This window comes from Arvicanthis niloticus, chromosome 16 (genome assembly GCF_011762505.2).
Source record: "Arvicanthis niloticus isolate mArvNil1 chromosome 16, mArvNil1.pat.X, whole genome shotgun sequence".
Classification (NCBI taxonomy): Eukaryota; Metazoa; Chordata; class Mammalia; order Rodentia; family Muridae; genus Arvicanthis; species Arvicanthis niloticus.
The window spans coordinates 61,368,734-61,385,256 of NC_047673.1; the positions used below are offsets into that span (position 1 = coordinate 61,368,734).

The 16,523-nt window shown below is 47.5% G+C and overlaps 1 protein-coding gene across 7 annotated transcripts in view; it reads left to right on the top strand.

Annotated features, from left to right (window-relative positions):
* The window catches only part of Nwd1 (NACHT and WD repeat domain containing 1), a 59,602-nt gene extending 52,314 nt beyond the window's left edge, over positions 1-7,288 (top strand). For 6 of the 7 annotated variants that reach the window (XM_076914463.1, XM_076914461.1, XM_076914460.1 and 3 more), the window contains 3 exons: positions 1,303-1,408; positions 2,539-2,631; positions 3,447-7,288. In XM_076914463.1, the coding sequence (XP_076770578.1) occupies positions 1,303-1,408; positions 2,539-2,631; positions 3,447-3,745 (498 nt within the window). In that variant the 3' untranslated portion in view covers positions 3,746-7,288. The remainder of the gene's footprint in view (positions 1-1,302; positions 1,409-2,538; positions 2,632-3,446) is intronic. The other variant, XM_076914458.1, reaches the window with a different exon arrangement.
* Positions 7,289-16,523: the final 9,235 nt, after the last annotated feature.

A 16,523-nucleotide genomic window follows, 5' to 3' on the forward strand; every position in this document is an offset into this window, starting at 1 on the left:
TCCCTCACTTCTTGCTTTCTTCATGTGTATGCACTATTTGTAGTTGTGAGTGGACATCTTTGCAGTGTGGGTGGTGGATAGAGGTCAATCTAGGATATCATTCCTCATCCTGTTTGGGGTCAGAGTCTCTCACTGGGGCCTGGGCTTCTCCTGTTTGGCCAGGGGACAGGGTGCTCCTGTCCATATCTTCCCAAAGCTGGGATTGTAAGCATGCCTTCTCTTTTCACCTGGAAGCTTGGGATCATGTCTGAGATAGCCTGAGCTACACAATTTGCTCTTGTCTCTTGTCTCAATGTAACAAAGGAAAATCTGGCTAGCTTAATGGGTGAGCACTAAGCCAATGAGAGATACCCAGTCTCAAATAAGGAAGAAGGCATTCCTAATAAGGCTATCACACACACACACACACACACACACTTGCATGCATACACATACACAGATACATGTGCACACTCATACACACTGTGCATGCATGTATACATAGGCACACAAATACTTACACAAGCACACAAGCACACACACACACATGCATCCTTATACCCACGCACATGCTTGTGAACTGGTTTTTCACTCCAATAGCCCTGATGCTGTCACCCTCATGAAGACAGATCTTGCTCTTTGGCAAGTTTATTCGTCCATCTCTCTGGGGTTTGTTCTGCTCCGCCTCCAATGGAGCCTAGGTTGGGGTGGTGGCTAGGTGAGGGCTAGTCTGGGAATATCTCAGTGTGGACACAGGATCACACAGTGTAATTTGTTACTAAATCTCTGGTGGGGAGGAGGGACAACTGAAAAGAGGAAGGATTTATGTGGAGGAGACACACCCTAAGGTGGCAGAAGGCACAGTAGCAGATGGCCTGCCCGGACTCCCTCCACCTGACACCTGGATCAGGAAGCAGAGAGTGAACAGGATGTAGGCCAGTGGACAAAGCTCCAAGACCCTAACCACAGTGACCTACTTCTTTCAAGGAGGACAAATGTGGCAAAGGTTCCACAGTTTTCCAAAATATCAGTACCAGCTCTGGACCAAGGCTTAAACAGGTGATGCCAGGCAAGTGAGAGGACTCAGCCGGTAAAGGCATCTGTGGCCAAGCTTGAGGGCCCGAGTTCCATCCCCACTAATCCCACTGTGAGGAGAGCCCCAAGTGCTGCAAGCTGTCCTCTGACCTGCCCATAGCACCATGGCACACAGCTCACCACCCCCAATAAATAAACCAAATACATGTACAAAACAACAACCATAAATGCTGCTGGAGCCAGGGGATGTCTCTCACGCTCAGCACCGCACATGGCCTGTTTTCACAGAGCTCCTACCGCAGAGGGGTGCGGTGTGCTTGCTTCTCCAGGGATGACAAGCATGTGTTTGCAGGCATGGAGGACCACTCCATCACCGTCTGGAGCACGCTGGACGGTGAGTGCTGGTGTGGGGCGAGGCTGAGCTATGCAGAAACCTATTTTATTATTTATTCTCCCCCCCCCCCGTGTGTGTGTGTGTGTGTGTGTGTGTGTGTGTGTGTGTGTGCTGCATCTGGAGCTGGAGGATAGCCTTGTTCGTACACCTGGACATGTATGCACATCTATGTGAAGGGTAGAGGTTGGGTATTGTCTTCTATCACTCTCTTTGTTATTTCAGAGAGGGTGGTTGTGTATGTGCCTATTTGTTTGTTTGGTTTTAGTTTTTATCAAGACAGGATTTCACTGTGTAGACTGGTTGTCCTGGAACTTGTTCTGTAGACCAGGCTGGCCTTGAATTCAGAGCTCCTCCTGCCTCTGTTTGTTTTGAGACAGGATCTCTCATTTTGTAGCCCGGGTTGTCCTGGAACTTATAATGAGAATTCTGGAATTTTGTTTTCTTTTGAAAATACAGAAATATTATATCATTTTAACCCCATGTGTAGAGATGTGAGGCTACTTCAGACTGTCTGCAGCAGCTGACCATGACTTGCCTAGTGCTCTAGCAGAGGCATTATTTTGCCAGCTACAGATAGTTTCTGCGACTGTGTGACATTTGGAATTCTGGGAACTTTTCCAAGGGTGTATAAATGCTAGGGCCCCAATAGGTGTGGTCGGTGGTTTTTCAAGGGGGTTGGCTGCGATTTGTCAGTGGTTATGCTCAAAGAAGAAACTAGATTCAGGGATTGATTTCTCTCTCCCTCTCTCCTCTTTCTCTTTCTCCCTTTCTCCCTTTTTCCCTCTCTCCTACTCTCCTTCTCCCTCCCCATCTCATTCCACCTCCTCTATCCTTCTTTCTCTCCTATCTAGTGTTGGGGTGAAATAGGGGGCAAATTAAGGGTGGGAAAAAATAAGAACCCATAAAATAGCAAAGACTGGCTACAGAACTCACTCTGTAAATGAGACTGGCCTCAAACTCACAAAGATCTGCCTACTTTTGCTTCCAGAGTGCTGGGATTAAAGGAGGGCAACACCATGCCTAGCTCTCCATGTTACTTTTTGAGATATGGCTCACCTACTCAACAAGGCTGACAGGCCATTGACCCCAGGGACTGACCCCTAACTGTGTTTCCTGTCCTGGGATCACAGGTCCATGCTGTTGCACCTGGCTTTTGTGTAGGTGCCGGGGATCCAAAATCAAGTCTGGAAGCTTCTGTAACATGGCATTTACCTACAGTCCAGGTTTGCTTTTCTATTGTTGTACAAATGTCCTGACTGAAAGCAACTTGGGTAGAAACAGGTTGATGTGGCTTGAAGGTTATAGTCCATTACTCAGGGAAGTTGGAGGCAGGAACTGAAGCAGAGGCCATGAAGGATGCTGCTTACTGATTTGCTATTATGGCTTGCTCAGCCTGATGTACTATAGATCCCAGGACCACCAGCTGTGGCACAGGTGAGTTGTGGCCACCCCACAGGTCAATGAGATTTTCTTCACTGATGCTCCTCCTTCCCACATGACCCAAGCTGATGCCAAGTTGGCAAAAACAAAACAAAACAAAACAAAAACAAAAAACAAAGCAAAACAAAACACCCAAACCTTAACTGCCATGCTTACTGAGCTGTTTCCCTAGGACCAAGCTCTGATTTGGGGGGGAAGAGTCATTTTGGGTCTTAGTGGTCCCTCAGCTTAGGAGGTGTCTTCAGGACCCACCTGCCTGCTGCCACAGCACTCTCCACACATGGCCTGCAGACCACTTTGTCCCTACGTCTCCATGAGGGACACAGTGCCCCAGTGGACGTTACCCATATACTTGGCTGGTAATCATGTGCTGGAGACGGTGGGCTTTGGGCCCAATGATTAGGCCAAACAGGAAGTCTCAGGGAGCACCCATCTCTGCTTCCAGAGCACTGGGACTGCCAGTGAGCACCTCCACATGCCGCAGTTTCCATGTTTCCATATGTGCTAGGGATCAGATTCAGGCCCCGTGTTTTCGAGCTGCAATGTCCTTCCATCTCTGGGCCCCATTTTCTCACAGCTTGCCCTTTCCCGGTCACAGGCACACTCTTGGCTGTCCAGTTTGTTCATGCCGTGGTCAACCGAATCATCCCTACCTCCAACGGCTTCATGGCCCCCACAAGTCATGGCTATCTCATCCGTGAGCGCTTCCAGTGCCCGTCAGCCAGAGTCTCCCAGCAAGACCCTCTCAAGAACTTCAAGAAGGCAGTGTGGCTGGTCAAGACCAGGCAGAGGGAAGAGCTGGCTGCGGCAGAGGCCCCCCAGGATGCAGAACCAGTGGCCATAGATGGAAAGGAATCAAAATCAAATAAACGCTCACAGGTCTGCCTCATACTCTGAAAGCCTACCAAGGCAGGGCTTCAGTGAAGCAGCCATGACTCGCCTGGTTGAAGCCAACTGACCCTCTCTGCTGGTGCCATGCGGACCCCAGCCTTCCCCTCAACCATCTTCCATTTTCCTCCCAGCTTTTTTCATGGGCTCTCAGGCCTACTCCCCTCAGGTTGGCATCAGCCTGCATTTCTCACGTTTCTCTAAGAACTTGGATCAAAGCCTTGGCTCTGCCTCTTAGTCCTAATGGCTCTACTCTTCTCCTTGAGCCAGTCGCTAGCTCTGAGAGGATCTGCAGTCATTGTAGGACCAAGAATGACCTGGTCGAAGTGTTGTGTGGTAGAGAGTGACAGACTATTGGGATGTGGTGGATGCTGTCCTGTCTTCATAGCAGTGAGCCTCGAGTAATAGCCCATAATCCATACTGCAAAGGCTTACACAGAATAGTTAGCCTGTCTGCAGCTCCTGCTCTGAGACTCAAAATGGTGGGTAAAAAAAGTCCCCCGGGGATCAGGTGGTGGCACAGCCTTCAATCCCAGCACTCAGGAGACACAGAGGTAGGAGGATTCCTGTGAGTTTGAGGCCAGCCTTAGGTTACATAGTGAGTTTCAGGAGAGCCTAGAGAGAAAGGGCTGGTGCTGGTTCAGGGCTTAAATCACCTGTCCCTCAGTGATTTAAGTGAGGGACCCAGTGTTTGCATCCCAGAACACATGAACATTGTACACACTGTCGCCTAGCTGCAAGCCTAGCCCCAGGGAACAGGCTATTCTTATTTCTTCCTTTGCTGTGACAGAAAAACTTGACCAAAAGCAACTCAGAGGAGGAAATGGTTCATCTGGCTTCTACCCCCAGGCCTCACACAGTTCATCACTGAGGGAAGTCAGGGAGGGAACTCAAGCAGGAACTGAAGGCAAGCATGTTGGCTATTGCACACAGCATGACCTCTGACTAGGGGACTCACTCGGCTACGGACATACAGCAGTGTCTCAGTCACTGTTCCATTGTGATTGTCAAGAGATGCCATGACCATGGCAAAGCAGTTAAGGTGGAGGGCGCTTGTTTATAGTTTGAGAGACTTAGTCCACTGTCCGCACAACAGGGAGCCTGACAGCATGCATGGCAGACATGGTGCTGCATGAATAGCTGAGAGACACATCATGAGAGTCCTTTCACCGCTCCCTGGTGGCCTATGGGAGCCATTCTCATTCAAGCCACAGGCCTGAACCACTGAGGATGCCGTTTCTCCTTTCTCCTGATTAGCTAAGCTTTTTCATAAACCCCAGAACCACACGCCCAGTGAGCAGTGCCACCCACAGTGGGCTCCCTCCTCCAGCAGTTAACAGTCAAGACAGTGCCCCATGGACAGGCCCACAGACCAGTCTGATCTGGACAACCCTTCACTTAAGACTTGCTTCTCAGGTGACTCTAGGCTATGTGAAATTGACAGTTAAAGCTAACAAGGTCACAGAGAATCTGGACCATTCTGGCTAGCTAGCGAGACACATCTGTGAGCTCTGTGTTTGATTAAGAGACCCTGCCTCAATGAATAAAGTAGAAGAGAAGTCAATGATTATTCCTGACTCAACCTCATGCCTTCAAATTCACATGCACATGTACCCACATGTGTGCCCAGGCACAAACACATACACACATACTCATGATGCCCACACGGGCCTCCATGTGTAGACAAACGTGCTGGTGCGGTGTTGTCTTCCTGCCTCCATTTCCTGCTTGGACAACAGTCATGACCACTATGCCCAGCTAAGATGCTTGGCTCACTCAGTTCCCTGACACATCAGGACATGCTAGCATTCACCTGCTTTGCTACCAGACCCTCTGCCCTGAAGTGGCTCTCTCCACAGTGCCCACAGCTGTCTAGTGAGCCTGTCTTGTGCCTGGAGCCTTGCTCCAGTCAGACCTTAGAGGTGAGAGCCCTCCCTCACTCCATGGGACACTAGACAGACTCAGCAAAAACAGCAGCAGAAAACAGCTTGTTTCTCTGTGTTGGATACAGAACCAGGACTTGGAGGCAAGTGCTATACCATGAGCCTCGCCCCTAGCCATGCCCCTAGGCCTCACTGGGGGATTCCAGGAAGACAGAGGCTTTACTGCTCAGCCACATTTCAGCTTCACAATGAGGCCTTTGAAGATACCTTGTTCAGTTATTTCCCAAATAAGGGTTTCAATGTATGCTTTAGCAATTCTGAAAATGTTAGTGTCAAATTTTATTAAAAAAACAAACAAACAGAAGTTGTGCACACCTTTAATCCCAGAGCTTAAGAGGCAAAGTCAGGCAGATCTCTGTGAGATCAAGGCCAGCCTGGTCTACAAAATGAGTTCAAGACAGCCAGGGCTATACAGAGAATTCCTGTCTCCAAAAACAACAACAACAACAACAACAACAGAGGTCTGGAGAGAAGGCTCAGCAGCAGTTTGGTTCATCCTAGCTCCACATCACGTGGCTCACAAAAGGCCCTCTGGCCTTTGAAGATACCTGCACGCACGCACGCACGCACGCACGCACGCACGCAGGCGTGTGTGCAAGCACACACAGAGAGAAATAATGAAGATCAATATTTTTAAAAATTATGGGCCAAAGAGCTGACTCAGTGGGTAACAGCACTTGCTATTCCATCACGATGGGCTGAGTTCAATCCCTGGCACCCAGAGGGTGAAAGTGGAGAATCAACTTCAGAGTTGCTCTCTGATGCCACAAACTCACTAAGGCAACCATCATGGTGATAACACCCCTGCCATGTGCGACATACTCATACACAGTAATAGTAATAATAATATAATAATAATAAAATTAAAGATCTATTTTAAGCTGTAATTTAAAAATATATACTTACGTGTATTGAGCAAAAACTTCTTTGAGATTTTTTAAATAATATGTTTTTATTAACATGTATTAATTGTATATATTAATGAGGACCCACAGATATTTTCAGCATGCAAGTAACACACGTTCATCAAACTTGGTCTTTTCATCCACCTATTGTCTCTATCCCGAGCTGTTCCTCACAATTCCATATCCTTTTAAGTCGGCGATACTATAGGGGCATGGTTCATCACTGTGCAGCCGACTCACTCACTGAACATGATGTCCTTCAGTTCTGTCTGTTTTGCTACAAATGACACTCTCTCATGTTCCTCTCTATGGCTGCCTGCCGTCCCATGACTGAGTTTACCACAGTCTTTGTCCACCCACTTTGGTGTTGGTGTTTAGGTTAGGAGTCTCTAGCCATGCCATCTCTGTTTAACTGAAGGACCTCTCACTTGAGCGGACAGCCTCTGAAGGGGAAAACAAGGCCCCTTTTTTATGTTAGGACTTTTCTATGAATCTTGGACATTATATCAGGGAAAGTTTCGATGCACAGCTTCTGGCCTAAAATTCCAATGTCTGGGGCATGGTCATGCAAGCATTTAATCCCAGCCTTGGGAGGCAGAGGCAAGAAGAGGATCTCTGTGAGTTTGAGGCCAGCCTGTTCTACATAGCAAGACCCTGTCTCAAAACCAAAACAAAACAAAATAAAATTCTTGTGTTCATTGAAAGAGCCTGAAGGAGATTTAATTATGAACTATGTTCCAGGTTGGTGGCTGGGGGAGCACGGGGTGGAAGTGTGTCAGTGGTTTCTTCTGCTGTGTGAATGTCAGAGCGTGATCCTTGGTCATCAGAGTGTGACCCTGACTCCCGTGGGCACTGTGGATCAAAACATGCCACACAGACTATGCTCACTAAGCCCAATGCAGGCAGCTGGCTATTTCAGGGTTATTTAGTTGCTGTGAGCCAAGACCTGACACAGCAGTTGAAACGGGGAAGGGATTCTTTGGGCTTAAGGTTTGCAGTCCCAGTCCATCATGGCAGAAAGAGGGGCTCTTGGCTGTGGCTCACATCCGGAAAGATACTTTGTTGTTTAATTTAAAGTTCATTCTAGATCTCTGGTTCATGGCATGGTGCCACCCCTGTTCAGAGTGAGTCTTCCATTCTCAGTTAAAGCTCCCTGTAAATGTTCTCACAGACTCCCAAATCCAGTCAAAGTGACAGTGGAGATTACCCAGGGTTGGTCACCCCCTTACCAACTTGGCACATGCATCCCCTTACATCAGTAGCTTGCCCTGTCCCTAGGGCTTCTTGGCCATCTCATAATACAAGGTACATTTGGTCTGTCTCTGAATGTGCCCAAAATAATTGTATTTTATTTGTGTGCAGGGGTGGGAGGTACAGGACACACTGCTGTGATGTAAAATGTGGATCTTGGAGTACAGTTTGTAAGACTTGATTTTTTCCCCGCCCAGTGGTTGTTGGGAATCAAACTCAGTGGGGTCAGGCTTGGCAGCAGGCATCTGTGCAACACCCTCTCACCAGCCCCTCAGACTCCCAACAGTTCTGACACTGTTCAGAAGCCTCTACTGAGGCTCCAGCACGCCCTTAACTGTGAACTCTGGAAAAATAATATAAAGGAAGTTAGGTATTTTCAATATGTGTGAGGTCTGCCTGGTCTGCACAGTGAGTGAGACCTGTCTCAAACAACCAACCTTTCAATATGCAAGGGCACAGGCTAAAATAGAAAAGAATGAAAGCATCGGAAGAAAAATCAGACCAAAGCGAGGAGCCTGCCAGGAAAGACCAAACCCTGAAAGGTGGTGTTCAGAACCTGGTGCTGTTGGCCCAGTATCTGGACCCCAACAGTCCACATGCTGAACACATAGCCTCTGTCTGGGGCCACTTATGCTCACCTCCATCTTTCTTTGGGAAACATACCATGGTCCTGGCATCTTCAAAACCTCGGGGTCTGGGGCTGACAAGACCTGGGGCTTAGTGTGTGAAGGCATTTGCTGCCAAGCCTGAGGAGATGAATTAGACCCCTGAGGTTTACAAGGTGGAAGGAGAGAAGTGACTCCTGCAGGTTCTCATCTGACCTCTACATTTGCACTTTGGCAGGCACATCTTTGTGCACACATATATGCTGAATAAATCAATAAAAAAAAAAGTAAACTCCTGCGGTCTCCATGGCAATACAGGTCTCACCTCCACAGCTTCTCACAGTGGTCTCTCCAGTGACTTCTTCCAGGAATCTGACCATCCTACATACTGCCTGGCCTTCTGGTCCCAAATGTGCCAACAAAACCAGTACCATGTGAATGCTGCTACCAGTCAGGATGCTCACTGTGGCACATGCCTATGTGTGCCTCTGAAGCTGACCCTGGGAAAACACTTTCATGGGTGCCCATTGGGAGCTAGGAAGCCCCATGCTGTCTTCTCCCCACTGAATTTACACTGTTGTGAACAGTGTCTTCCTGCCAGGGGCCTGGCCCTCTGGACCCAGAGCAGAGGTTCCTTCTGTAGAGTGCTGCTGCTTGCTTGCTGCTGGCCTGAAACCCTCCCTGCCCAGAGTCTCCTCCCCAGCAGAGAGCAGTTTCAGTTTCCAGAGACAGGTAGGTGAAGCTGCTTTCTCTTGAGTCTTATGAGTCCCCCGCCCCCACTGCCATTAAGCAGAAAGGGTCTATTTCTGCCATGGTCTGAGGAGCAGCTCTGGGTTGTGACTCACATTGGGGCAGATGAGCAGAAAAAGAGTGCTGGGGCTTTCATGGTTTCCTCTTTTTATTTAAGCCAGGCCCCTGGAAACAGGCCTCTTAGACAAGCGGAGGAGTGTCTCCTAGGCAACTCACAGCAGGTTGAGTCCACAAAGAGACTTCACCACCGCTCACAGTGCTTTCTCTTTCTTTTCCTTTCTTTTCTTTTTGTTTTGTTTTAAATAAATTTTCTTTTTGTTTGGGTTTATTTGTTTGCTCTGAGACAGAATCTGTGTAACACTGGCTGCCTTGGAACTTACTATGTGGGTCAGATAAAGATCTCCTGCCTCTGTCTCTAGAGTGCTGGGACTTCATCATAACCAGCTAAGTAGTTTTCATATAACAGTTGTCCTTCCAGCACTCAAGGCTATCCTGGACTATATAGTGAGTTTCAGGATAGCCTGGGCTACAGCGTGATACCCTGCCTGGAAAAAAAAAAAATGTAACAAAGAAGAAATTGGCCTTTGTGGGTGTTAAAAAGCTATGTGCTTTGAGGAAGACTGTAGCATGCTGTACTGACCAGCAGCAAGGGTGAAACATTCCTGTCCCCGCTTTATACTCTCATATATGAATGCGACCACATCACTTGTCGTGGAACACAGGCCATGAAGGGCTCATTTTCACCAATCACTCTCAGACAACTGAGAAAACCATCCTAAACAGGACGGTGACATCGCCTCTCTGGCTCATAGCATTATTAACATTATACATTTATGTTAAATTCTATTTTAGGGTGTGTGGGGGGATGGGGGTGTTATGGATGGAACCTTTGTCTTCTATACACTAGTCAGGGACTACCTGAGCCAAGGCTTCTGCCCCTCACTGGGGAATTCTAGGCAGGGGCTCCACCCCTAATCCAGCCCTTCACTGGAGGACTCAAGGCAAGCCTCAGCCTACTAGAGATATTTGAATCTGTGAATCTATTGCTTTCTTTATGAACCTGACTGGACCCCAGCACACATGCTCTTGAGGCAGTGAGCTCATGTACTGCTGTGGTGTGGATTTGAAAGCTACCCCAGAAGCCTAGTACAAAGTCCTCATGTGGGCGCAGTGATGTACCTGCTAATACCAGCACTCAGAAAGCTGAGGGAAGAGGATAGCTATTGTCTGAGGCTAGCCTTTACTACACAGTGGGATTTTTGTCTCAGAAAACTGAAAAAGCAAAAGGAAAGGGAGCTATTTCTCCAGGATGCTCGCCTTGGGAGGAGCCTATGGGAGGCCAGGTCTTGTAGGAGGAAGTTGGTTTACGTGACGTTGGAGGACATTGAAGGACATTGGTCTCTTCTTCTCTTTTTCTGGGACACCATGAGATGGGCAGCTCCACTTTGTGCTGCCTGCCATGAACCCCAAACCAAAGGGCCAGGTGTGGCAGCACATGCTTTTAACCCCAGCACTCCAGAGGCAGAGGCAGGTGGAGCTCTGTGAGTTTGAGGCCAGCCTAGTCTACAGAGTGACTAAAGAAAGCACGGAGTGGGCAACTGTCCTACTTCAAAGAAAAAAAAAAGCCAATAAAACTTGGAGTCAAAATGAATCTTTCAGGCCATCGAGACAGCTCAGTGGGTAAAGGCACTTGCCACCAAGCCTGATGACCTGAGTTTGGGCCTCAGAACCCACATGGTAGGAGGAGAGAACTGACTCCCATACACACAATAAACAAACAAACAAACAAACAAATAAATAATATTTCTTAAATGTACTCTATTTTTGGATTGAATACCTTGGATATATTTTCACAGGCTCAGAAAGTTGAACCACAAACAACTGATTCATCCCCAAGGTGTAAATAATTGCAGGAGATGCTGAGCCATTTCAGGGGAGCCATGCAAGACACTCACCTCAGGTATAAGACTTAAGGGACATCCAGTAACCCAACACAGTGATTAAAACCGAGAAGTCTTTATTATATATAGTCCTTTTGTTTTGTTTTTCCCAAAGACTTGTTTTTTTGTAACTGGCTCTCTCAGGCAGTTTCAGACGGCCCTGATTGGTTTGGACTGGCCTATATATAGACTAGTCTGGCCTTGAAATCACAGAGCTCCACAGGCCTCTGCATTCTGAGTACTGGGATTAAAGGAATGTGCCACCACACCTGGCTCTAAGATTTTTATTTTTATTATTTTTTAAACTGTGTGTGTGCGCGCGCGTGTGGAATGTGCACATGAGTGCATTGCCCAAATACCAGAAGAGGGTCGTCAGAACCCCTGGAGCTGGAGTAACAGGCAGCTGTGAGCTGCACAGTGTGGGTGTTGACCACAGGACTTGTGTCATGTATAAGAGCAGCAAGAATTCTTCCCTCTTTAAAAATTTAAATTTATTTTGTTATGTGTATAGTTTTTTTTTTTTTTTTGCCTGTATGTATGTCTGTGTATCACATGTATACAGTGCTCATAGAGGCCAGAAGAAGGCTTCAGATCTCTGGGACTAGAGTTACAGACAGTTGTGAGCCACCATGTAGGTGCTGGGATTTGAACTCAGGTCCTCTGCAAGAGGAGCCAGTGCTCTTAACCACTGAGCCATCTCTGTTGCCCATTGTTGTTTATTGTTAAAAATGTATTATTTGTAATTGTGTGGGTGCACTTGAGTGCTGGTGCTTGTGGAGGTCACACAAGGGTGCCTGAGTCCCCGGAGCTGCAGTTACAGATGGTTGTGAGCCACCTCGCACAGGTGCTGGGAACTGAACCCAAGTCCTCTGCCAGAGAAGCCTGGACTCTTAACCACTGAGTCATGGCTCCAGCCCACCATGTGTTCTTGTGAGAGAGGTTCTCATCGATCCCACGTTGGCCTGTGAGTATCCAGGTTTCCTGTCTCCATGCTCAACTTCCGCAGGAATTCTGGGAAGACAGACTTCAACAACTGTATCTTGCTTTATGTGGATATGTGGGATTTGAACTCAGATCCTAATACTTCTGTGGTATACGATTTACCCACCAAGTCATCTCCTTGACCCCAAACAAAAATTTTAAATTATTTTTTTATATTTTTTAGGGGTATGTGTGTGCCTGTGTGTGCTGGTTTGAATAAGAATGTCCCCCATAATCTTGAATGCTTCATTTACTAGAGAGCAGAATTGTTTGAAAGGATTCAAAGGATTAGGAGGTGTGGCCCAGCTGTCATTGAGATTTTAAAAGTTGATACCACCCCACCCCTGTCCACGACAGTGGATCAGGATATAGCTCCCAGATACTTCTTTAGTACCACGTCTGCCCACAGGCAGCCATGTTCCCACCACAATGATAGTGGATTAAGGCTCTGAAACCGTGAGCCAGCCTCAGTTAAGTAAGTGTTGCTGTGGTCATGGCATCTCTTCACAGCAACAGAACAGTGACTGAGATACTGGGTGTGTGCCATATACAGCATGCATATGTAGGTCAAGTCAGAGGATAACATGCAGGACCTACTGTGCTAGGCTGGAGGATTGAACTCACTTCACCAGGCTTGGCAGCAAACTCTGTTAACCCACTGAGCCATCTCAAAGGTCCTCAAGTTTTAATCTTTTTGTTTTGTTGTTGTTGTTAGTTTGTTTGACAGGGTTTTTTCAGTGTAGCCTTGGCTGTCCTGGAATTCTCTGTTGGCTGGCCCTAAACTCAGAGAACCACCTACCTCTGCCTCCTGAGTGCTGGGATGCACCACCGCGTGGCTCGTTTAATTTTTATAGTAGATTTTTGTTGCTAATTATATAGCTCAGGATAACCTAAAACTCTTGGTGATCCTCCTGCCTCAGTCTTCTAAGTGCTAGCATTACAAACATAAGCCATGGTGCCTAGCCTCAATTTTTTTTTTTTTTTTTTTTTTGATCAGTTTCTCCTTCACAGCCACATTGAGAGGAAGTTCCCAGGGACTTGCCCTCAACTCTTCCTGCTCCACACACAATCAGCCCCTCATAGTGAGCCCCTCTCCCTGGGCAGAGCAGGATTTGTGTAGGTGAACAGGAGCTCTGACTCAGCACTCAGCAGGCCCCCCCTGGGAAGAAGCTTTCTGGGGCAAGGACTTTGTGCTAAGTTAGTTCTTTGTTCCTCAGTTTGCAACAAATTGTTGCAAGATCTGTCCAACTCCACCATGTTTTTATCTGGTTGTTCCTGTGGGTCAATAATTCTGCTCAGTGTCACAAGGCCCTTTGTTCAGTGTCTCACAGGATGTCAGCTCCTCCAGGTCCTTAGCTCAAGGCCAGATCTCCGTTCCCAGGGACTTGCTCCTCTAGGTCCTTAGCTCAAGGCCAGATCTCCGTTCCCAGGGACTTGTTTGTCTCTGGGAGCTAGCCAGTAGGCTTGATGCTCTCTTCTGCCACTGACCAGAAGGCTAGTGACCCTTCTGTCAGGATTCTAAGGCCAGGCCTACCTGGTATACTTCACCTTCTTCTTTGCTGGGGCTATAGCTTGCAGATGGTATTTCTGTAGTTCAGGCTAGCCTCAAACTAATGATACTCCTGCCTCAGCTTCCAGAGTACTGGGATTCAGGTGGGCATCACCATGGCCAGCTTCTCTGTCTCTGTCTCTTTGTCTCTCTGGTCTGTATGTTCAGTCTCATGTGCATGGGATCATATGCACACATGTGCGTATTCACTTGCAGGCCACAGGTTAGCCTTAGGTGACTACCCTGACCGCTTTTTACCTTATGTACCTCAGGGTCTCTTCCTGTCCTTGGGTTTCTATTGCTGTGATGAAACACCATAGCAGGAGGCAGCATGGGGTGGGGGACTGTTTACTCCAGCTCACAGCTCCACATCACAACCCTTCACTGAGGGAAATCAGGATAAGGTGGGATCTGAAACAGGCCATGGAGGGTGATGCTTACTGGCTTGCTCAGCCTGATTTCTCTCTCTCTCTCTCTCTCTCTCTCTCTCTGTCTCTCTCTCTCTCTTTAAAGATTTATTTATTTATTTTATGTATGTGGGTACACTGTCCCTGTCTTCAGACACACCAGAAGAGGGCATCTGATCCCATGACAGATGGTTGTGAGCTACCATGTGGTTGCTGGGAATTGAACTCAGGACCTCTGGGAAAGCAGTCAGTGCTGTTAACCGCTGAGCCATCTCTCCAGCCCAGCCTGATTTCTTAAACTCAGCAGGACCAGCAGCCCAGGATTGGCAGCACCCACAGCGGACTGGAGCCTTCCATATCAACCATCAATCAAGAAAAGGCCTTCACAGATTTGCCTGTGGGCCAATTTAATGGAGGCATTTTCTCGGCTTAGGTTCCTTCTTTCCAAACAACACAAAACTAACACAGCAGTTGCTTAACCTGGCCAATTTAGTCATCCTGGCTAGCCACCTTGCCCTAGGATTCTGTCATTACCGCTTAATTGCTGGCCACCATGCCTGCCAAAAAACCAATTCTTCCAGGATCATAAGTATGTGCATAAAGCCCCATTACTTTTGACATGCCCAGTGATTGCTGGAGTTTGGATTTGGCTGGCATGTGCTGGGAGCACGTCCTCACGGTGTGAGGGAACTGGCATCAGGTGGACGCTAGGGGTGAGAGCTGATTAGGTCCTTCTGTTTATGTGCTGTGTGCACACAGGGGTGCATGTGTGTATGGATGTATGTGGCATCCATATCAGGCAGTTTCATCTACTGATTTCCACCTTGTTTAAATGTAAAAGTTCTTTGTTTTATGAATATGTGAATGTTTGATTGGCACGTATCTCTGTGTACCATGTGTGCCTGGTGCCTACAGAGGTCAATGAAGGTGTCAGCTCTTCTGAAACTGGAGTTACAAGCGGCTGTGTGCCACCATGTAGGTGTTGGGAAACAAGGAGAGGCCCTCTGCAGGAGCAGCAAGTGCTTATAACCACAGAATCATGCTCCTAGCCCCTTACCTCATTTCCCATTTTTGAGAGGGGGCCTCTTCCTGGCATGGAAATGACCTGTTCAGTTAGGTAGCTGGCAAGCACTACCCTGAAATCCTTCTGCCTCCACTTCCCAAGTACTGGGCTTACAGGCATCATTACCGCGCCCAGCCATAAAATACTTATGAAAGAGAACATTGTTATATGAAAATATAGGAGGAATTAATGTACTTGATTAACTTCACCCACAAGTAAATGCAGAATGTTTTCCTTGTTTTACATTGTAAAATCAGTAGCTGGGATGGACTTCTTTGTATATCTGTGTCTTAAAATAACCCTATCCTCATTGACCTGTCTTTCTAAGGCCTGTGAAAACTTTAAAAAAGGGGGAAATCTGGAGCCGAGTATGGTGGTGTTTGTGAAGGCAGGATGACCACAACACTGCAAGTTGGAGGGTAACCTGGTAAGGCTTCATCTCAAAAGATAAAAGATTGGAAATATGGATCCTTAGAGCGCTTGTCTAATGTGTGCAAGGCCCTGGGCCCCAGCTCCAGCTCCGCAAAAATAAAAATAAAGTCAGTCTGGAAGCAGAGGTCCCATGGTCCAGGTTTGTACCCATCTGTGAACAGAATCAAGGGATGTCACTGTGAGAGGAGTTAGTGGGTAAACAGCTTGCTAGGAGGGTCCAGACCAGGGGCTGTGACCCCAGCCACTGCAGCGGTGGACACAGGTGGACCCATGCCACTGTATTAAACGGAGACAGTGAGCTCCAGGTTGAGTAAGAGATGCTGCCCCCAAAACACAAGGGCTGGGTGATAAAGATCGTGTCCATCTCTGGCCTCTATACACACATTCAAGAGTGAGTTTACCTACAAATACATACACACACACACACTCAATGCAAGAACTCAGTCTATGTAGCTCTTGAATGCTCTCCCACAGTCCATTGCTATATTAACTCCTCAGAACAGAAGTTCAGAAACTTCTGAAAGAACCAGATCCTTACAAATATTACTCACTACTGAGGTCTTGGGTCAATACAGGCATGTAGACTTGTTTTCCCTCTATCTCTTTTTGAGACAAGGTCAACATCTGTCAATTTTTTTTTTTAAAGACATGGTCTTAATGATGTAGCCCAGTCTAGGTTAGAATTCTCAGTATTCCTCTCTCAGCCTCCCCCGTACGGCGATCATGGGCGAGCCTGCACACTGAAATGTGAATTTTATAGAATTTATGTGTTTTGAAATAGTCTTCAACTTTGCTTTACTTTCTCTTCCTCCAACAAAACAAAGTAAAAAACACTTTGGTCTTTCCAGGTGGCCACAGACCCCCAGGGCGCATAGACCAAACGCCCTACCCGCCCTGTCAGCCCCTCGTGCGGACACGCCCCTATTTGACGCCATGAGTCTCCACCTCTAGGAGGCGGGGC